The sequence below is a fragment of the Carettochelys insculpta genome, chromosome 25, assembly GCF_033958435.1.
Source record: "Carettochelys insculpta isolate YL-2023 chromosome 25, ASM3395843v1, whole genome shotgun sequence".
Lineage (NCBI taxonomy): Eukaryota > Metazoa > Chordata > Testudines > Carettochelyidae > Carettochelys > Carettochelys insculpta.
This window is the reverse complement of record NC_134161.1, coordinates 16,894,936-16,917,300: the sequence shown is the minus strand read 5'-3', so window position 1 is coordinate 16,917,300 and position 22,365 is coordinate 16,894,936. Positions and strand designations below refer to the sequence as shown.

At 60.7% G+C, this 22,365-nt stretch overlaps 1 protein-coding gene across 4 annotated transcripts in view; it reads right to left on the bottom strand.

Annotated features, from left to right (window-relative positions):
- Positions 1-20,532, bottom strand: part of ROBO4 (roundabout guidance receptor 4) — a 63,850-nt gene extending 43,318 nt beyond the window's left edge. For all 4 annotated transcript variants that reach the window (XM_074976689.1, XM_074976686.1, XM_074976687.1 and 1 more), the window contains exons 1-11: positions 20,289-20,532; positions 15,064-15,387; positions 12,776-12,933; positions 12,326-12,446; positions 10,298-10,436; positions 9,896-10,023; positions 9,217-9,341; positions 8,236-8,455; positions 7,778-7,899; positions 1,167-1,338; positions 364-558 (exon numbers count right to left, since the gene is read on the bottom strand). In XM_074976689.1, coding sequence (XP_074832790.1) covers positions 364-558; positions 1,167-1,338; positions 7,778-7,899; positions 8,236-8,455; positions 9,217-9,341; positions 9,896-10,023; positions 10,298-10,436; positions 12,326-12,446; positions 12,776-12,933; positions 15,064-15,387; positions 20,289-20,415 — 1,831 coding nt within the window. In that variant the 5' untranslated portion in view covers positions 20,416-20,532. The remainder of the gene's footprint in view (positions 1-363; positions 559-1,166; positions 1,339-7,777; positions 7,900-8,235; positions 8,456-9,216; positions 9,342-9,895; positions 10,024-10,297; positions 10,437-12,325; positions 12,447-12,775; positions 12,934-15,063; positions 15,388-20,288) is intronic.
- Between the last annotated feature and the right edge of the window lie 1,833 nt (positions 20,533-22,365).

Sequence of the window (22,365 nt, the reverse complement as noted above, 5' to 3'; positions counted from 1 at the left end):
CCCTCTCCCCAAAGTGGATGGTGCTGACGGCTTCTGGTCCCTGTGCTGACAAGTCTGTTCTACGCTGTGTCCCTGTCGCCCCGCTGCGTGAGAGTCCCGCCTGGCTGAGAGTGGGGGCAGGGCCTAGGGAACCCCCGTCCGTGACACATGCCCCCTCCTGGGGACATCCCCCAGGGCAGCAGTGGGGCGGAGACCAGAATTGTCTAGGACCAATCCCCAGTGTGATGTCCAGAGAGTGGGGTGGCTGCAGGGCCCTGCTTTAGCCTGAAGACTGGTACTTCTCCAGCTCCCTGAGCCCGGCTGCCCCACACCTCCCCCAGGCTAGGGGCCACAGGAGCTCCCCAGCCCCAGCCACCTGCTCACCTTTGCTCGGGGCATGCAGCTGCCCTCGGCTAGGGTGCCGGGCACGCTGCTGGCACAGGTGGACAGCCAGGGCCATCAGCATGAGCCAGAGCAGCGAGCCCATGCTGGCAATGAAGACAGGCTGGCGGATCACAGCCAGGATGTGGCTGAAGGACAGCGCAGCCGGGGTCCTGGCCGTCCTCCCCACCGCCGGCTCTGGGGAGGGAGGGGCAGGTCAGAGGTGAGCTGAGGGGCTGCAGCAGCGAGCCAGTCTCTCGCAAAGCCCCCTTACAGGGCCACGCTCGGGGGGGCTCCTGTCGCACAGCCGCCTGCTGCTCCTCTGCCGGCCAGGGTGCCAGGCTCCAGGGCTCACAGCTGGGAGCCAGGCTGCAAGCTGGGCCAATGCTGGGGGCACTGGGAGGAGGCCCCGCAGAAAGCCAGCACTGTCCAGGAGCTCAAGCCAAATGAATCAGATCTGGAGCCAAAAAACGGCCCGTCCCGAGTGCGTCCTTGGCCCAAGGTCCTGCAGGCAGGCCAGCAGGAAGGGAAACCGGCCCAGGAGCGTGCCCACTTGCTGCCCCAGCAGGGCCACTGCACTCTGAAAAGGGCCGCTGGGGAGGGGTCCTGCCCTTCCCTGTGACTCCAGCCTGGCAGCTGGGCTGGCGGGCTCCAAGCGCCCCATTGACTGAGGCAGGGTGTGAAGGGCAGCGGGGGAGCAGGCTGTGAGCAATCTGCCTGTCCCTGCGCCCCAGGCTGACTCTGACAGGGCTCACCCGCTCCCTGGGGCTGGACGAAGGGCTCCAGAGCACAACATTGGTTCTCACCTCGGTGGCTGCAGGTGGCATTGCTGGGCACCCCGAGTCCAGCTCCATTGAAGGCTGCCACCTGGACACAGTACTTCTCCCCAGCTGGCAGCACAACCACTTCCAGACTGTGTGTCCCTCCATCCACGGTCCTGTTCGAGTGATGGTGAGTTTCATTGCCCAGGTACCAGACCTGTAACACACCCAGACAGGGCTAGCACAGCTGTGGCACACCCAGAGACAGCACGCCTGTAGCACACCCAGACAGAGCTAGCCCGGCTGTGGCACACCCAGAGACAGCACGCCTGCAGCACACCCAGACAGAGCTAGCGCGCCTATGGCACACCCAGAGACAGCACGCCTGTAGCACACCCAGACAGAGCTAGCCCGGCTGTGGCACACCCAGAGAGAGCACGCCTGCAGCACACCCAGACAGAGCTAGCGCGCCTATGGCACACCCAGAGACAGCACGCCTGTAGCACACCCAGACAGAGCTAGCCCGGCTGTGGCACACCCAGAGACAGCACGCCTGCAGCACACCCAGACAGAGCTAGCCCGGCTGTGGCACACCCAGAGACAGCACGCCTGCAGCACACCCAGACAGAGCTAGCGCGGCTGCGGCACACCCAGAGACAGCACGCCTGCAGCACACCCAGACAGAGCTAGCGCAGCTGCGGCACACCCAGAGACAGCACGCCTGCAGCACACCCAGACAGAGCTAGCCCGGCTGTGGCACACCCAGAGACAGCACGCCTGCAGCACACCCAGACAGAGCTAGCGCGGCTGCGGCACACCCAGAGACAGCACGCCTGCAGCACACCCAGACAGAGCTAGCGCAGCTGCGGCACACCCAGAGACAGCACGCCTGCAGCACACCCAGACAGAGCTAGCCCGGCTGCGGCACACCCAGAGACAGCACGCCTGCAGCACACCCAGACAGAGCTAGCGCGCCTATGGCACACCCAGAGACAGCACACCTGTAGCACACCCAGACAGAGCTAGTGCGGCTGTGGCACACCCAGAGACAGCACGCCTGCAGCACACCCAGACAGAGCTAGCCCGGCTGTGGCACACCCAGAGACAGCACGCCTGTAGCACACCCAGACAGAGCTAGCCCGGCTGTGGCACACCCAGAGACAGCACGCCTGTAGCACACCCAGACAGAGCTAGTGCGGCTGTGGCACACCCAGAGACAGCACGCCTGTAGCACACCCTGTGATGGAGTGGGGGATACCTGTGTGTGTGTGTGGCTCACAGAGGGTGGGGGGCTCCTGCTGAGGGTAACCCTGACAACCAGGTAACACCTTTGTACTGCAGACAAAGGAGGAGGTGGAGCCTGAGGGGTTTGAATTGGAACTGGGAGTTGGAAACAGTGAGTCTGGGCTGAGGGAGAGAGAGACAAAGGAGGGGGCCAGGCCCCGGCTCTGGGGGCCCCTCGGGGCCTCCTCTCCCCAACATGGATTGGACTGGCTGTCTCAGCCTGCTGTACTAACTCCTCTGTACGATGCTGTGTCCTGTCGGCTAATAAACCTGCTGTTTTCCTGCTGAGTAAAAGACTCTCCTGCCTGCGGACAGGGTGCAGAGCTTGGGGGACCCCAGAACCCCATCACACTGGTGTCAGGAGTGGGATGTTCTGCACCCCGAGGATGGAGCATCCAGCAGTAAGTGACCGGGGCCCCGGAAGAAGTGGGGCCTGCGAGACCCCAGGTGTGCTGAAGGGCAGTGAGGTGCAGCTCCCCAAGGCGGAGGGGCCTGCGGCCAAACCCAAGCAACTGCGGTCGTGGTCCTCGAGAGGGGGTGTCACACCCGAGGAGGGGTTACTCCTGGGAATCTGTTGGAGTCGGTCCCAGAAGGTGGAGGGGCCGAGAGCCCAACCCCCAGGAACAAGTGACCCCTGAGGAGGCTGACGCTGAATGAGTCCTTCCCAAGACAGTGTGCTCATGGTCCCTGACAGCGGGTGTCACACTGAAGAAGGGGTTCCGCTGGGAGTCTGTTGGAGTCGGTCCCAGAGGGCAGAGGGGCCTACGGCCTAACCCCGGGCAGCTTGTGACCCGCAAGGAGCCTGGCACACTGAAGGGATTCTTCCAGGAATCGTGGGGTGCAGAGGGCATCAGCCTGAGAGCCTGCAACCACGCTGAGCAACTCCGCTGTGAAGTGGCAGCACCTGGAAACCGAATCGAGATTAAAGAAGCTGGACAAGGCAGCGTGGATGTGCAGTGGCGGAGCTGAGGGCTGGGGAGAATCCTGCAGAGGTGAGCCCAGATCGGAGCAGGGAACCCTGGACTGCCTGGAGCTCTGAACCGAGTGGCCTGCCACAGCTCAAGGAAGGAAGGAGCGATTCCAACCCATCATCTACTAGTGGCCAAGACAGACCTGTGAAGAGTTTTCCAGGCCTGGGCCGAGGAAGGTGCCTGTGTGTCTGTGCAGGAAAGCAGCTTGCCCACTGGGAATGGCAAGTTGTCTCAGAGAAGCTGCCTCACCTTCTGGGTGTGTGTCTCAGACCAGCCAGGGGGCTGGGACAAAGGAGAAAGTGTCTCACATTGTCTGTCTGTGTTGAACAGCAGCAGCAGCAGCAGCCTGGGGAGAGAGCAGAACCTGCATTTGGAAAAGGTGCCAATAAGGAAACTAGCCCATTGTCTGAGGAAGATTCACCAGCCTGGGGTGGCTGGAGAAGGAACCACCAGGAAAAAGCATTCCAGGTGTGACTCTGAATCCAGCCATGGGGGCTGGAGCAGAGGGAATGGCTCTGGGATGGGCAGTGGTGTCCCTGCTAAGGACACTGGTCCTTGGTGCAAGAAAAGTGCTTCTGCTTCTGGGGATGTGAATCCTTTGCCTGAGCCTGTGGGGGCTCAAGATGGAGCCAAGATCCCAGAGCTGGATCTGAGGGCAGCTGAAGCCCAGATGGGAAGTGGGCCTACCTCTGTGTCTCTCAGGGGGGATGATGCTTTAACTCGGTCTGATCCAGTTAGTATCATCAGGGAACCCCAGAGACCAGACGATTCTGGTACTTGTTCTTTGCCTGATGCTGAGGTGTTACTGGGAGGGGGTGAGAGGACTCTGTCCTACCAGAGTCATCCTCTCGCCAGGACACAAGAACAGACGGGCAATGGCATTACGCTGACTGATGAAGATAAAGGAGCTGGTAGCAGAAGGGAGGAAAGGGACCCTGACCTTCTGTCCGGTGGTACTGGCTGTCTGCCTGGAGGGGGATTACATGGGAATCTGCCTGATGGGCCAGAAGTGATCCTGGGTGTAGGTAAAACCCAGGAGCTGGTTGTGGCTCAAGGGAGCAGTGCCCTGTGGAGCCAGACAGGGGTGAGTTGTTGTTTGGGGGAGCTCTTGAGGAAAAGAATTTCCCTGAAACTTTTCCTGACCCGTCTGTGGGGACTGCAGAAAATGGGAGTGAGGTAAAGGAGAGTGAACAGGAAAGGTGCTTGTCTGTAAGCACCAGAGCAGCCCTTTGCCTGGGGAGAAGTTTGTTTCAGCTCCTGATAGCCAGGACCTGCCTGAGTGTGAAACCACTGGCTGTGCTCTGGAAGGGTCCAAAGCAGGCAGGGTAAAAGTTTCTCAGGAATTGGAAGCTGGTGCAAGTAAAGTAAAAACTATCAGGGAATGTGAGCAGCCCTGTGAGAACCAAATAAAACAGTTGCACAGTCAGTCTCTGTAGGATGCAGGAGAGGGCCAGCAATTCCCCATCTCCAGATGCTAGAAACACTTATATTCTCACACTGGACTCCAATTCTGATTCCATGGGGAGGCAGTAGTTGGAGGTGGAAGGACACAGGAGCTTTGGGCCTGGTGGGCCAGTAAGGGATAAACAGGGATTCCTTCATGTGGATTCTGCGTCTGGGACTCACAAAACAACGCTCAGAAAGCAGTTTGGTTTGCAAATTTCCAGACTGGCTGGAAGGGGGCCATCTCCCTGAGATCATCAATGGCGCAGCTCTTGTTAGAAGGGAGGGCACAGCCAGAGAGATCAGATTTCCACCCCAGGGGGCAAGGGAGAAGATTAGAACTTGATGGTGCTAAGAAAGGCCTCAGCCATTTATCCCCAAAATACCAGATTCTCAAGGAGGTTACACAAAAGTTGTGGTCTACCAAAGAGCAACGTAAATGTACAGTTGCAATGGGTTTGTTCTGTTACTCACGCTGACTGCTGTAACCAAGGGGTGCTGCTACCAAAAGCTGTAGAATTGTACCATACACTGAATGTTTGGAAAGAGCCATGTGACATGATGACATTGATGTAGAAGCATGAATTGTATGTTGAAGGAGTCTGTAACTCTGAAATGTCACCATTGTTCCCTGTAACTAGTCTTGCAACCTCTGACATGAGAAGGAACATTCCAAACCTATTGTGTGGCATGAAAGGGGAAACTGAGGCACACAGCCATTGTGGTGGTCTGGCTAAATGCCAAGGATGGAAGCATTTGTACCTTCCTTTACTGGACTGTAACTGAATTCCAAACATCGGGCGGAGTAGCTGTGTGGACTGGTGGGCAGATGGGGCAGGGCCCAGACCAGAAAAGAACTATTTGATCTGTTGGTGCTGCAGCATCTGTATGGGCTCTGCCTGCCCGACTTGAGAACGTGGCTGATGGACCAGAGACAGAGGCCGGGAGACTGACCAACCTGAGGGAACTAAAGGGACTTGTCTGGCTGCATCACATGAAAAGGGCCAATACCAAGCTCCTGAGTTGGAGCCTCCCCCAGCAGGATTATGACATGGAGGTGGTGCACATCAAGGGGAGCACTGAGGGTGCAGCCGAGGCCCAATCACGAGGGGAGGGCCCCGAACTTCCCCAGGTCACCGGCTGAGTGACCCCGCTCAGTTCAGTCTGGAAGGGGGGAGAGATGTGATGGAGTGGGGGATACCTGTGTGTGTGTGTGGCTCACAGAGGGTGTGGGGCTCCTGCTGAGGGTAACCCTGACAACCAGGTAACACCTTTGTACTGCAGACAAAGGAGGAGGTGGAGCCTGAGGGGTTTGAATTGGAACTGGGAGCTGGAAACAGTGAGTCTGGGCTGAGGGAGAGAGAGACAAAGGAGGGGGCAAGGCCCCGGCTCTGGGGGCCCCTCGGGGCCTCCTCTCCCCAACATGGATTGGACTGGCTGTCTCAGCCTGCTGTACTAACTCCTCTGTACGATGCTGTGTCCTGTCCGCTAATAAACCTGCTGTTTTCCTGCTGAGTAAAAGACTCTCCTGCCTGCGGACAGGGTGCAGAGCTTGGGGGACCCCAGAACCCCATCACACACCCAGACAGAGCTAGTGCGGCTGTGGCACACCCAGAGACAGCACACCTGCAGCACACCCAGACAGAGCTAGCGTGGCTGCGGCACACCCAGAGACAGCACGCCTGCAGCACACCCAGACAGAGCTAGCGCGCCTATGGCACACCCAGAGACAGCACGCCTGCAGCACACCCAGACAGAGCTAGCCCGGCTGTGACACACCCAGAGACAGCATGCCTGTAGCACACCCAGACAGAGCTAGCGCGGCTGTGACACATCCCGAGACAGCACGCCTGCAGCACACCCAGACAGAGCTAGCCCGGCTGTGACACTGTGATGGAGTGGGGGATACCTGTGTGTATATGAGTGGCTCACAGAGGGTGTGGGGCTCCTGCTGAGGGTAACCTTGATGACCAGGTGACACCTTTGTACTGCAGACAAAGGAGGAGGTGGAGCCTGAGGGGTTTGAATTGGAACTGGGAGTTGGAAGCAGTGAGTCTGGGCTGAGGGAGAAAGAGACGAAGGAGGGGGCCAGGCCCCAGCTCTGGGGGCCCCTCGGGGCCTCCTCTCCCCAACATGGATGGGACTGGCTGTCTCTGCCTGCTGCACTGACTCCTCTGTACGATGCTGTGTCCTGTTGGCTAATAAACCCGCTGTTCTCCTGCTGAGTGAGAGACTCTCCTGCCTGCGGACAGGGTGCAGAGCTTGGGGGACCCCAGAACTCCATCACAGACACACCCAGAGACAGCACACCTGTAGCACACCCAGCACAGAGCTAGCGCGGATGTGGCACACCCAGAGACAGCACGCCTGTAGCACACCCAGACAGAGCTAGCGCTGCTGTGGCACACCCAGAGACAGCACGCCTGTAGCACACCCAGCACAGAGCTAGCGCGGATGTGGCACACCCAGAGACAGCACGCCTGCAGCACACCCAGACAGAGCTAGCGCGCCTATGGCACACCCAGAGACAGCACGCCTGCAGCACACCCAGACAGAGCTAGCGCGCCTATGGCACACCCAGAGACAGCACGCCTGCAGCACACCCAGACAGAGCTAGCGCGCCTATGGCACACCCAGAGACAGCACGCCTGCAGCACACCCAGAGACAGCACGCCTGCAGCACACCCAGACAGAGCTAGCGCGGCTGTGGCACACCCAGAGACAGCACGCCTGTAGCACACCCAGACAGAGCTAGCGCGGATGTGGCACACCCAGAGACAGAATGCACAAAGCGCAGGGCAGGCACCCACCTGTTTACCTCCCTCCCCCCCACGCGTGTGCAAGACCCCTGCACGAGCCGGCCAGGTACCTTGTGGCTAGGAGGGGCGGCCGTGACTCTCTACCATGTCCCCCTGAATGCCGAGCACTTCGGAGCGGTGCTGGGCCCAAGTCCCTCACCTTGTAGCCCCGGAGGATGCCGTTGTGCGCGTGGTGGGGTGGGGGGTCCCAGGTGATGAGCACTGTGCCGTTCCCATCTCCCACTGCCATGACGGCCACACGCTGCGGAGCTGCACTCGGAACTGCGGACAAGACAGAGCCCCTGAGCACCTCCTCGGCTGGCTGCCTCGACACAGAGCCAGGAGCCTGTGGCCCTGTGTCCCAAGCAGGCCGGTGGGGCCGGGCAGCGCAGGAGGGCTGCAGAGGAGGGCTCCCATGCTGCACCCAGCGACAGCAGGTCTGGGTTGCACAGCACCTGGCCCTGCTTGAGCCGTGGCTGAGTTACTGCTGGCCGGAGCCAGACTGCGCCCTTCTGCTGGGCTGCGAGCTCTGACCTGGGCTCTGTGGACTGTGCAGGGAGCTGCTCCTCTCCCCCCCACGCCCTGCCGAGGGAGCTGAGCCAGGGGCTGGGCACGTACCTTCCTCTGGGATCCAGAGGTGCCGGACATTGCTGTCCGGGCCATGCGCTTGTCCAGCGTAGGGCCGCACCTTGAACTCATACTTGTAGCCTCGCCGGAGGGCTGGGACGATGGCGCTGTGCTCCGTGGGCACCTTCTGCTCCAGCCAGTCGGCGCTGAGCGGCGCCAGCGGGCGGTACAGCACTTCATGGCCCTCAGCGAGCCGGGAGGGGCCGATCACCTGGAAGGCAGCCACAGCCGCTGGGGGCTGGGGACAAGCCAGAGATCTGCCACCCCCCCGTCCGTGGCCACCTCTCCTCCTGTCCTGCTCGGGTGGTGCCCCCTGGGCCGCAGCCAGGCAGGCGGGGTGGCGGGTGGGGAGCGCGGCTGCTCTCGCCGAGAGCCCTGAGGCCTTGTCGAGGGCAGGGGAGGCCGGCACAGGCCAGAGGGTGGGGAGCTGAGAGAGGAGTGGCTGATTGGCTTGAGGGGAGGGGTGGGAGATTCGGCTGGTGGGTCAGTGGGTGTGGGGGTGGGTGGAGGGTTAGCTGGGTGAGTCCGTGGGGAGGGGATGTCGGGGGAGCTGGCTGGGTGAGTAGGTGGACAAGAGTTGGATGGTGGGCAGGAAGGAGAGCAGATGACGCCCAGCAGGGCCGGGTGGATGAATACAGCAGGGATGGGTAGGCAGCTAAACGCTGCCCTCTGGGGTGGCCCGGGACTGAGCTGACAGTTGCAGGTGCTGTGTGAGCCGCTGGCCAATGGCACGTGCCAGGGACGCGCTCTCCTGCGGCAGCTGCACACGGGCCGAGAGACTGACGCATTGGCAGCCCCTGGGCAGCACCACTGCCATACGCTGAGGTGCACAGGGCTGGCGGCTCATGCCGATGGGGCACCCCTCGGCCTGCCTGGCCCTGCTGCACTTGGCCGCCAGCCTCCCGCCTCCCGGCGCTGGCGGCAGTCCTGTCCTTGGGCCCCTCTGCCAGGCAGGTGCTGCTGCTCACTGACCTTCCAGTGCAGGTAGACGGCGGCAGAAGAGGGGAGCACGGTGCTGTTGTCGAGGTACAGCTGCATGTCCGCCAGCCCCCCGGGCGCATCCTTCGGCCGCTCCGTCTGCCAGGCGTCCAGGGGCTCTAGGCGCAGGAAAGGGGCAGTGGGCCAGCGCCTCCTGCGCTGAGCTACTCGCCCCTCTGACGGCCGCCGCCTTGGGCTGGTACCACGGGTGGGCAGCCCAGACGCCCAGCTAAGAGGCACGGCAGGGCCCCACCCCGACATCTCCAGCACACAGGCCAGCCCAGCCCAGCCCAGGGAGGGGCTCTCCTTCGGGGCATGCCCAGCCCCGGGGAAGGACGGGGTCCGTGACTCAAGGCAGAGACAGGAGCACTGTCCAAGTGCTGCCGCCCCAGGCCCAGAAAGGGGGTTTGCTGGGGCTCGTGTGGGGCTGCCCCCAGCAGCCCAGGGCAGTGTCATGGCCCAGCCGGTGCCGGCCGGGGAGCACGGAGGCAATTGCTCCAGGGCTGCTCAGAGAGGGAAGAGACGCGGGCTGGGCGAGGCAGTGGCCTGGGCCTGATGGCGGGTGACACCTCCTGGGGCAGGCAGGATGCAGGGGCGCAGGGCACTAGGGTCTCTGCTGCCCGATGGCTTGGCCCAGCCCTGCCACGCTGCTGGCCGCGGAGGAGCTGCTTACCCTCCACGCTGAGCGAGGCCCCGGCCGTGGCGGTGCCCGCCTGGTTCTGGGCCGTGCAGATGTACCTGCCGGAGTCGAGCGCCATCACCGAGTGAATCCGTAAGGTGTTCTCTGCGTCCACCTCGTGCCTGGCCGGGAGAGACAGGGCAGCTGCTGAGAGTGGCACGGGGCAGGGACTCGGCCCTGGTGCAACGCCCTGTCCTGGCCGGCTCCGGGGCACCGTCGCAGTGCACGGGACTCGGGGTAACAGCAAACCAATAACGTGGGGCTGTACCACCCCCAGGAGAGCGGGAACAGGACAGGCCTGGGCCGCCACCAATCCCTGCTAGTGCTGCGCCCAACAGGCGCTAGGGAACCCGGCCTGCACAGCAAGGACCTGCTCACACCACACACACAACGCACCTGCCCCAGGGCAGCTCTCCCTGCTCCTTGTGCCACCGCACTTGGGGCAGGGGGTCCCCCCAGACGCCACACGCCAGCTGAACCGCGCTGCCTCCTCTGGCCACCGTGTCGCTGGGGCGCCGCGTGAAGGACGGCTTCTCTGGGGAGGGAGGAGCGGAGGTTTCAGTGAGTGCCCCAGCCCCACCAGGTCCTGTCCCCCGTATCTCAGTGCTCCCCAAACTTCTGGGGTCCGGCCCCTTCCCCTACCTTCAGCCCCCGGAGCCGGGGCACGAACGTGCTCAGGGGGCTGAGGCTGGAACTGCACTCGGGCTTGGGGCTGGGAATGGAGCAGCGGCCAGGCCTAAGGCAGGGGGTGCGGTGTGCCAGGGAGCCGAGCTGCGGCCAGGCCATGGTGGGGCAGGCAGCCACCCCCGGCCAGGTGAAGAGCCAAGCCAAGGCTGGCGCTGGGACCAGACATGGGTCAAGGTGCGGCTGCGGGTGGGGACAGAGCAGAGCTGGGGGCTGGATGGCTGCCACGCCCTGGCCTGGTGCCACCATGCCACCAAGGGTGCCCTATGACCCCCTCGGGGCAGCTCCCCAGCATTTGGGGGCCTCTGCCCAGCCAGCATGTGCCAACCTCAGGGAGAAGGGACGGTCCGAAAGGAGAATCAGGCGGCTCTCCACAGCCACTGCCTACATGGGAGGGGTTGGGCTAACAGGGTCAACACAACTACCCAAAGGAGGAAGGCCCATAAAATGCTGCAAGGGAGCCAGAGACGCCACAGGTCCAAGCAGAAAGGCTCTGGGGACTCTGCTAGGACCCTCCATGGCTGGGAACGGAAGCCACGTCGCTAACAGGCAGCCCCAACTGCCTTTCCCGGGGCGTGTGCCAAACCTGGGCTCTACCAGCAGCTCCTCCAGCCAGGTCCCTCCCGGAGCCCAGGATGGAGCGTCCTTTGAAACAGGGTCCTTGCGTCAAACCCTGCCTGTCAGTTACGCTGCCGCATAAGGCACCTGCCCCCACTTCGCTTGTTTCTCTCCCCTCGGGTGGGGCGTGTGTGGGCTCTGGCAGCGGCAGGAGCCCTGCACGCACTGCTGGCTGGAAGCTTGGAAACGATTTCCCACCAGGCTGGACGGGCAGGAAGTGGTCTGTCTGGAGCAGGTGGGAGCATAGCCTAGTGGTTAGAGCCTGGGCGGCCTGAGCTCAAAGGGCACCATTTCCTGGACACCAGTGGCTATGGCAGGGCCTGGCTCTTCTCTGGGGAAAGCTGTGTGGGAGAGAAGACAGTCCAGTCTCTGAGCCATGCAGCTGAGCGCTTGGGGGGCTCTGCTTGGTTGTCGCAGCTTGAGCCAGGTCCAGGGGTCAGGTTCAGAAGCCCCTGATGCTCTGCAGGGCTCAGGCAGCCGGCTGCAAGCCCGGGAGTGAAGTGGACATGGAGCAGGGAGAGGGGCCAGGCTGCCCCCACGAAGGCCTGGCTAGGGGTCTCCGCCCCCAGGCAAAGTCCCACTCCCGACAGCGTGCCTGGACGCTTGGCCTTGCGAGCTCCAGGGAGCATGGCCTGGTCCCTGCCAGCCAGTACTGCCTCGCTCGCCTGGGGGCAGACCCTGGGGTGTGCTCCCGTCTCCCGCCGCCCTGCCGGGCTCAGGAGAAGCAGCCTGGCCCCTGGTGGGAGGTGGCCTGCCACGAAGGCCCCTCAGTTGGAGACTGCAGCAGGCTCCTGGGCACAGGCCACGTGGGTCCTACCTGTCTCACCGGTCACAACTGGCTGGGAGGCTGCCCATGCGGGCCACGTTTGTGTGCTCAGTGCGTGTCCCTCCGGTGCCCTTCCGACAAGAGTCCCGGGGAAAGCTGGGCGGGGGTGCGGAGGCCGGGGCCCAGGCAGCAGGCAAGCCACGGGCCTCCCCCCAGTGGGAGAGCGGGACCCTAAGTGGGCTGACGGGGCCGTCCCTGGGACCATCCCAGAGCTGCACATGAGCACTGAGCCTAGGGGGCCGTGACCCCACGACAGCAGCCCAGCGGCAGGGCCCAGACCGGGGCCGGCTGCTCACCCAGGACGGACACCAGCGCGGCCTTGCTCTCCCGCTCGCCTGCCAGGTTGGAGGCCACACACACATACCGCCCCGCATCATTCCTCTGGGCGCGCACCACCAGGAGCTTCCCGCCGGAGAGCTGCAGGGAGAAAGGGAGGGGTCAGGGCCCCACGTGTCACCCCAGCCAAGGCAGGCCCCGGGCAGGAACCTTGCGCCCTTGCAGCCGGGATGGCAGCACCACCAAGAGAGCACCTAGTCGGGCTCGAGAGCGCCAGGCCTGGCTGCCCGCAGCCGGCCGAGGTGGCTCTGTCCCCAGCCCTGGGAAGCCGGGGGCGAGGTGGCTCCCTCACCCTGCAGGCAGCAAGTGCCCGGGGGCTCAGTGCACCAGCATGCAGCCATGGCCCCTACCTGGTGCTGGAGGGGAGGCGGGGATAGCGAGGCAGACAGGGTCTGTGGAGGGGACCTTACCTCGTAACGCCCGTCCCTCTGGCTTATGGGAAGCCCGTCCTTCTTCCAGGAGATGGTGGGCTCGGGACGCCCCCTTGGGGGCGCACACACTAGCAGCACCTGCTCCCCCACCGACACCACCAGGTTGCTGGGCTGCAGCTGGAAATCTTCCCGCAGTGCTGCAGTGAGACCAAGAAAAGCCAAAGCCCGTTGCAAGGCCTCCAGCCCTCCTGCTGCACAGCCCAGGAGGCAGAACCCAACCCAGCCCGTCAACTACCCGGCAGTGAGTCCAGGGCCACATCCCATGGGGGCCCGGGGAAGACACTGAGCCCTCCGCGGGCCTGGGCAGGGCCAGCTGGGGCCTTCACCAAGGGCCACTGTAATTTTTGGTGTCCATGTGTGGAATAAATTGGTACGTGCACGAGGCATGTACGGCTGAGCCCCACCCGGAGACACGCACACAGGCTGCCGGCCGTGGGCAGCAGCGAGCACTGTGTGGGCGGCACCTGAATCTCTCCTGGGCAGCTGCCCAAGTGCTCAGCTCATGGGAAACATGGGCCCTCCCCCACCGGGACGGGGTCTGCACTTCACTGGGATTTCCCAGGGGTTTGCAAGCATCTGGCTGAAAAGTCACGAGGCAGAACCAGCCGAGCAGGAAACGGGACGTGGCCCCATCAGGCAGCGGCCCCAGAGCCACACTTGCCCCCAGGTGTTTCACGTCGTGATGCCAGGGCCCCTCCAGCCTCCTGCTCTTCCCTGAGCCGCTTCTGGCGCAGTCGCGCCCCAGGTACGGAGAAGCTGGGTGCTCCCAGCCATGAGCCCCTCCGCTGGGCTCAGCCCCAGGGCCTCACGCTCTGCGGAAATACAGGGTCTTACCCAGCCCCACAAGGGGCTGAGCCATTCAGCACACCATTCCCTCCTGCCCTTCCGCCCCCGCTGGCAAACTGGCCCCCTTAGCCTGAAGACACGTTTGTAGCTCAAGCCAGCTAGCCACACGTGACCGCCGCACAGCCAGCCAGGTGATGAGCGCCGCCCTGGCTGGGGGCGCCGGAGCCGAGCATGGCACTACTCTCCAGCCAGGTGATGAGCGCCGCCCTGGCCGGGGGCGCCGGAGCCGAGCATGGCACTACTCTCCAGCCAGGTGATGAGCGCCGCCCTGGCCGGGGGCGCCGGAGCCGAGCATGGCACTACTCTCCAGCCAGGTGCTGTGGCAGAGTTTGGCTCATTTCAGCTTTGACTTCACTTGACTCTGGGCTTCTGTCACGTACGGTACCAGTCCCCCACGAGCACGACCTCTTCTGCCCTGCCGGTAGGTGTGATCCCTGGTGTCACTGTGCCCCACTGACCATCCCCACTTCACCAAGCCCAACCCTGCCGCCAAACTCTGCCGCAAATCACCGTCACTCACCTTTCCTTTCCTGCCCCCAGACTGGAGCAGCTGGCAATGCTCTGGGGATTATCTAATGAGCCTGAGGTCACCTCAATGACACACTTCCCGTACCCTCCTCCCCCGGCCGCTGGTCATACACACGCCCTGCCCCAACAGCTGGGCTGCACCCCAAGTCTTCACAGCCGCATGCAGGCTGTGGTGCCGTTAACACTGCTGAAGCTCAGCCCCCAGCCTGGACTATTCATGGTGCCAGAGCCCATGTAACTCACTGCCTATGGGCAGGACTTCATTGGCGTTGCTATGAAATGCATCTTCTGAGCCACGTTTGCCTGTACCAATACTTATAACCTGCAGGCATCATGTCTGAGGCAGGGGAACCAGATCTGAAGCAGTGGGTTGGCCCCAAGAAAGCTCATCACCTAACAAATTCTTTCATTAGGCTGTAAAGTGCTACCGGACTGTGCTCTGTTTTGTTAGGGTCCAGACTTACACAGCAACCTCTGTGTGGCTGCTGGTAAGGAAGTGTTAACGGGAAAGGCTCTGAGCCTGCTCAGCTGACAAGACCACAGTGCATCACGAACGAAACGTCACTTCCTGCACTGAGCAACCCTTGCAAGGGAAAATATTGGGTGGAGGGGGAGAATCGGCCACCACAGTCCAGAGCTGCAACTGCCAAAAATGCAGCCTGCCCCAGACCTGCACCCCAATCCCTGCCCCAGGTCACAGCCCCCGCCACAGCTTGATGCATCATGGCTTAGTACCATTTGTTCCACAGGGGACCACAGAGAACTGGACAAGACTGGGGTGGTGCTTAGCAGGCTCCACAAAGATTTGTCAATGCAAACGCCAATCCCCTGGCTGGCCGGTGAGCAGGGCCATTCCCAGACACGCAATACGCTGAGTGCTCCTCGCCCCTTACCAGCAACGTAGAGGGACGCGTTCCGGCTGCTGGCCTTGCCCAGGCGGTTGGTGGCGACGCAGCTGTACAGGCCTTCGTCGGGATGGCCCTTCTGCTGGCTGAGGCGGAGGAAGAAGAGAGCCCCGTCAGGCAGGAGGGTGCGCTGGGAATGAACGTTGTCCTTGCTCGTCTCCACGCGCTGCCCGTTGCGGTACCACTCGATGGTGGGCTGGGGGCTCCCGGCCGCGCGGCAGTTCAGGGTGGCTGGCTGGTCCCAGCGCACCACCAGGTCTGCAGGATGATCGATGATGGAGGGTGGGAACTCCTCAGAGCGGGACTTGGACCCTAGGGGTAAGAGCAGAACATGACATCCTCAAGCTCCCCTCGCCGCATCCTCCCCATCACACTGCCACAGCCCCATGGGGCGCCCTGGCCACCCACTCTGCCACCCCTTTCCAAACGGCTCCTGGAGGTGCTCGGCTGGGCCCACGTGCTGAGATCCCAGCAACCAAACCCCCTCCCACAGCTCAGCCTTTCTGCCTGGCCCGGTCGCTGGCAGCAGCCCAGCTGTCACTCTGGGAGGGCTCTCGGAGGAGACCCGTTCCCACCATCTGACCCCGGACTCCCTGCAGGCCAGTCCATAGACATAAGCACAGGAGCCGCCTTGCTTCTCACCAGCTGTGTGTTCCACCCCTGCTCCACCCGTTCCCCCAAGCCTACCCCCGCGCCCTCCTGCCCGCTGCCAACAGCTGACCGTCCCACCCACCAGACAGCTGATGGGCAGGGCTTGCTCAATAGCTGATCAGTGGGGGGCTGGTGGGTGCTGAACACCCACTGCTTTTTCCTTGGGTGCTCCAGCCCGGAGCAGCCTATGGATGTAGGAGCCCCAGCCACGGGTCTGAGCCCCATCATGCTGGGGGCTGTTAGAACAGCACCAAGAACTCCAAGCTAAGTAAAGCCCAGGACACCCCATCTGACAGTGGACATCAACAGGAATGCTCTGCTCCCATTGGTCACACACTGCCCATGGGGCCAGGGACAGTGCAATTGCCACTGGTCGCTTCTCTTTGGCTCACAGGGACAGAATCATAGAACATTAGGACTGGAAGGGACCTCGAGGGATCATTGAGCCCAGCCCCCTGCCCTCACGGCAGGACCAAGCACCATCTAGACCACCCCGACAAACATTTATCCAACCTGTTCTTCAATATCTCCAGCGATGGAGATTCCACCACCCCGTAGGCAGTTTACTCCAGCGTTTCATCACCCTGACTGAGAGGAAATTTCTCCTCGTGTTTAACTTAAACCTCCCTTGCTGCAGTTTAAGCCTGTTGCTCCTTGTTCTATCACCTCAGGCTGAGGAGAATGTTTGTACGTCTGAAATAATTCACACTGGAAAGAATCATCTCAACTATACGTGTATAACAACGGGCTTTTAATTGGCTGTTGCCAGTCAAGAAAGATCTTGGATAAACACTTCAGATTAACACACAGCAGCAGTCGGAAAGACTAACGCAGGGTGGCCAAGCTCTTCTCAGCGCGGGCCACATGGCAATTTTTGACATGTTTCAGGGGCCAAACACAAAACAGCCCCAAACCTGCTCCGCTGTGCCCAGGTTTAACACCTCTCAGCCCCAGACCCAGGATTCACCTACCTCAGACGATACCTGCTCCTCCTTCAGTCTAATTGGTTTCATGGCCAGATCCCTCCCGCTACCCTGCCGGCCTTTAAACCAATTCAGCTGAGTTCCGTTATTTCAGTGTGACGGGGCACAGGGCTGGAGGAGGAGGATCAGGCGGCACTGTCTGGAGCTGCAAATGGCTCCTTAAGACTACTTGTGGCTTGGAACCTCAGAGTGCCAGCCTGGTGCCCCACACTCACTCTGCCAGCTTTGCAGGCCTGATTCTGGCCCACGGGCCATGTGTTGGCCACCCCTGGGCTAACAGACTGTTAGGAGCTGTTAGGGAAAGAAGAGATAACAAAGCAGTAAATAAACCCATGATTCCCTGACATCTTCAATCCTCTATCCAATTCTGGTCACCTCATGAAAAGAGGCCAGGTGGAACTGGCAAAGTGCAGAGAATGATAACAAAGATGACGAGGGGCATGGAACTATATCTTCAGCAATGATTTTGATAATGGCACAAAGAGCGAATGCTTGTAACATTTGCAGGTGATACCAAGCAGAGAGGGGTTGCAACTGCTTTGGAGGACAGGGTCTGAATTCAAAAGGATCTGGACAAACTAGAGGAATGATCTCAGGTAAGCAGGATGAAATTCAACCCAAACAAATGCAGAGCACTCCGCTTAGGAAGGACGAGTCAGCTGCACACGTACAGAATGGGAGATGTCTGCCCCTAGGAAGGAATGGTGTGGAGAGGGATCTAGGACTCAGAGTGAAGCACAAGCTGAGTATGCGTCAATAGTGTGACACTTGCAAAAAAAAACCCAACGTGATTCTGGGAGGCGTTAAGAGGAGTGTTGTGAGCAAGGCGGGAGGAGCGATTCTTCCACTCTGCTCTGCTCCGCTCCGCTGGAGTGTTGTGTCCGGTTCTGGGCAGCACGTTGCAGGAAAGATGTTTTCTGCTCCCCAAGACACTTTGGAGGCTTCTTCCCTAGCATCAGGTAGAGCTACAAAGTCCCAGAGGCCTCAGCCCAGGTGAGAAGGGTCGATGCTGCGGCACTGGCTGATGCCAAGAGAGCTGGCGGTGGGGAGGAGGGAGCAGTTAAAGGAACGGAAGTGTCTCCCACATTAGCAGGGAAGGAGGCTGGACCAATGCTTTGGGGCTGGCCAGGCACAGAGGCACCCAGACTGAAGCCTCTACTCCATCTCCATGGCTTCCTCTGTGACTCTAGGCCATCCTCTTCCTCCACTCAAAACACACACAAACGTCTGCTCTGGGCCCGCAAAGGGACAAGTGCCAGGCCCCCCCCAAGGGTCTCCTGGGGCTGTGCTAGTGATTGTCCCCAGCAGGTGTTCAGGTACTGCAGGGATGGCCGGGGGGCCAGACCCTCACACAGAAAGTGAGCCGCTACCCTAGGCAACTTGATTCTCTGCACCGCTCTCGCTCATGGGCCTTGTATGGCTAAATACAGCCAGACCTGTCCAGCTCTCCCATCCCACGGCATGTGGCTGGGGCGGCTCAGAGACCAGGGGATTTTGACCCTGCCACAGACACATGAACGTTGCTTCCTTCCAGGACAAGGGTTGTCGCTGTCTTTCCAATTGCTGGGAAGCGCTCCCATCTCCCCGCCATGGCCACCTCCCTCCTGTGACCCTTCCTCTGCTCCACCACTTCTCCCAGGGCCCCACTCCATCGCTCACTCCTCTCCTCGGCTCCCTCTGTGCCAGGGCTTGGCCTGCAGCTGCTGCCTGCCTACAGGTGACAACCCTACATAGGCTGGCTCCCCAGGGACTAGCGTATGAGTAGAAAGTCTGGCACGAACAAGGATGGAAGGAGGGGAGCAGGAGCATGAGAAACGACTGACACAGCAGAGGGGACTGCTCTGTTCTGCTGTAGAGCACAAGCCCGCCGCCGTGCGCACCCAGCTGGTGGGTGTGTTCTCCACACAGGCCGGGAGCCAATGGAGCCCAGCCACAGCAGCAATGGGTGACCAGGAGACTGACGGAATGAAAAGTTGGGAAGCCCTTGCCCGATACTTGTCACCTGGCACTTTAAGGGCAGAGTTAAGGGTTTTGGACGCCGCATTTCCATGTTTTAGGGCTGTGCGCGTGTGTCCCTTTAACATGAACATTAACGTTGACTCGCCTCCTTTTTGGCTGTTTGTGTTATTTTAACACACACCAGTGCTGCATCCCACCCTTTCCTGTCTCACTCCTGCTTCCTGTTTACTGCAGGAAATGAAGGGGCTTCTGTGTGGGAGCTGCTCTCCATTTTGCACAGCAGCTGCTGGGTCCAACCCCTGGAGTGAATGCTCTGCGACACCAGCCAGGGCTGCGGGGGGAGCTCGGCCGCTGGGAACCTTTCAAGCTGTGTGAAAGAGGATAATTTGCAGTGACTCAAAGCTGCATTGTCCCTATTCAGAGCTCCAGAACCGCTCTGCCTAAGCATTTCCAATGCTTCCTTCCCCAGCCAGCGAACACTGCCAGGGACAAAAAGCAGCTTTGCCACCTCTGTGAGCAGAGACTGAGCTGGCTGGTGGGTCTGTGTCAACCCCAGGCAGACACAGCTGCAGCCCAGTTCAGCTCTCAGAGCTGAACACAGTGCAATGCAGATAGAAGCAGCCTCTGGCTGGAGGCGCTCGCAGTTTGAGATGCGCAAAAGAAAAGAACAACAGACTCCTAGAATCCCAGGGCTGGAAGGGACCTCAGGAGGTCGCCAAGTCCAGTCCCCTGCCCAAAGCAGGACCAACCCCAATTAAGTCACCTCCGGGCAACACATTCCAGCACTTCACCGCCCTCCTGCAGAAACATTTTTTCCTAATATCTAATCTACACCTCCCCGACCCCAACCTGAGACCATTGCCCCTCGTTCTGCCATCCCACACTACTGAGAGCAGCCTCTCGCCATCCTCTTCGGAGTCCCCCTGCAGGAAGGTGAAGGCTGCTATTAAATCCCCCCTCGCCCTTCTCTTCTGGTGAATAAATGAGCACACATCCCTCACAGGTCACGCGCTCCAGCCCCAAAGTCATTTTTGTTGCCCTCTGCTGGACCCTCTCCAACGCATCCACATCCTTCTGTACAGGGGGGGCCAGAACTGGACCCAATACTCCAGATGTGGCCTCACCAGTGCTGAGTACAGGGGAAGAATAACTTCTAGATCCACTGGAAATGCTCCTCCTAATGCACCCAATATGCCATTAGCCTGCTTGGCTACAAGGGCCACTGTTGGCTCATCTCCAGCCTCTCATCCACTGTAACCCCCAGGTCCTTTTCTGCTGCACTGCTGCTTCGCCAGTCGGTCCCCAGCCTGTAACAGTGCTTGGGAGTCTCCCCTTTGCTTTCCCAACAGGAGGGAGGCTGCAAGACAACAGCTCTGTCCCAAGGGAGCAGGGTGTCCTTGCCGGCTTTGCTGCAGTATTTGGGCCAGACCCCGGAGCTGAGCTGCATCAGAAGATGGGGTTCAGCTCAGCCACAGCCCGGCAGAATGCTGGCCAGACTGTGCTCCCACAGCCTCGGGAGCAGAGGGTTCCCATCTCACCCGCACTCAGTGACAGACAGGAGCAGGAATCCCTGCCTGCCCTGGCCAAGTTCAGCAGGGCCCAGCCCTTGGGAGCACTCACCTTCCAGCTGCAGCCAGGCTGCGCCCAGCAGCAGCCCCTGCAGCACAGTGCAAGCCATGCCGCAGCCATGCTGTCCCAGGCGTGGGTATGGGCACAGCAGGGGCGCTGGAGACAAGGCTGAACCCATTCACCTGCTGCACCGCGGCCTGTGGCTGTCGGCCCCCGCGTGTGTCCCTCTGCACCTCAGAAGGCTGCTGGCTGCTCACTGAGGGCCGGGGAGGGTCTGGGAACTCCAGCCTTGTTGCCTGCAACTTCATTAGGGAAATAGGACTGTTAATGAGCCCTCCTCAGAGTACAGGCAGGAGGGGCAAGCAGAGACCTTCCTGTTTCCTGCTGGGAGCCGCCCAGGCCAGCCAGCTCCACAGACAACCCAGCCCTGGCACAGGAATTCTTGTCTTTTAACTCCTGCAGCTCTAACTAGCTGCTTGCCTACAGGCCCCCCTCATACTGACAGCCCCCCCCAGGCCCAGGCCCCCTCGTACTGACAGCCCCCCGGGCCTGGCCCCCCCTTGTTGTTACAGCCCCCCGGGCCTGGGCCCCCTTGCACGTAGAGCCCATGGCCTGTGCTGTGTCCCTGTCTAAACAAGCGAGCAGGCACGAAATGAAACCAGGTTTCTTCTCTGCTCCCTGCCCCGGGGCCTGGTGCCTGGCCTGCTGGACTAACGGAGCCTTTGCTGAACTCCAGACTGAGCCATTTACCCTTAGCCCTCTGAGCTGCCAGGGCACCCTGTTGACTCAAGCTGACTGTAGTCTCAGCTCCGCCACATGATTGCTGCATGACCTGTGCAGATGCAGGCAGGTAGCTGTGACCTACTGTAGCCAGACAGAACCGCCCCCCTTTTGCTCTACTCCATCTTGCCTTCCCTCGGTGCTTCAGAGCACGAAAGGGTTAAAAGGAACAGCCCAGCCCTGGAATGCCCCAGAGCGCAGATGGGCTTATCTTAGCCACCGTCCTTGAAGCTCTGGAGCAAAGCTAAGAACAGTGGGCTAATTAACAGCTGGGCCTCGGACTGCCCTTGGCTGATTACCATCAGTTGATTCGCCCACCCGGTCCCAGACACCAGGAAAATCTCCGGCCCATTAAGAAACAAATGCCCCTAATTGTCTCTACCTCGCAGGTGTGAGCTACGCCCTTGAACTCCCTGTGAGAACCAGCATCAGACAGTTTAATTCAATTAAACCAAGGAAGACGCCTACGTGACCCAATGGGTATAAAAGAGGGGTCCGGCAGACCCCCTATTTGAGCTCCAATCATCTTTCCTGCCGGACAGGAGGGTGGGGGTCGCCCCAGGTCCCTGGGGACGCCCGACTCCTGGAGAAAAAGGGACAAAGGACTTCTTCCCAAGGGATTGAGGGGGAAACTGGCCAAGCCACGTTGGTAACACGGGGTGAGAATAAGACCTGCTGGGTATTTCATCTTTTTCTTTTGCGTGCATTTAACAAGCACAGATCTCTGAATTAGAGTGCATGCTAGCTATTTGTAATCAAAGTAGAAACCTTGTAACAACTGTAACCACAAGAGCTTAACTTGCCAGGTAAACAAACAAAGCAACATTGTAACAGTAAGAGATTAACTTGTTAGGTAAATAAACAAAGTAATTAAGTGGTAACCTGATGACTCCTGTTACTGTGCAAACTGAACACAAAACAAAGACCCAGCCGCTTTCAGCTGCTCTCAGCCTGGTCACTGGTGGGCTCTGCCATAGACAAGGGCATACGTGGCATCTCAGCTGGCCATCGGCTAACACCTACCACACTGGGGTGCTAGCGAGGGTAGCCGTTAGCCCAGGGGTCAGAGCACGCACCTGGCGCACTATGCCCTGCTCGGCAGGGACTTGAGCCCAGTTCTGCCCCTGGCCTGCAGTGGCTCCTCTCACTGTTCATATGGCATGAAACCCTTGCACAGCCCTCAGGCCAGAGCCAGACCCTGGGAGTGACTGGAGCCCAGGGCAGGGCACTCAACTGGGGGGGACACAAGCCCAGGTCCTAGTTCTCGCTCTGCTGAATACCGAATTGTTCCATGCCAGTACCGACAGCAGAGCGTGAAAGTGACCCCCCCCCGCCAAGGGCTCACTAG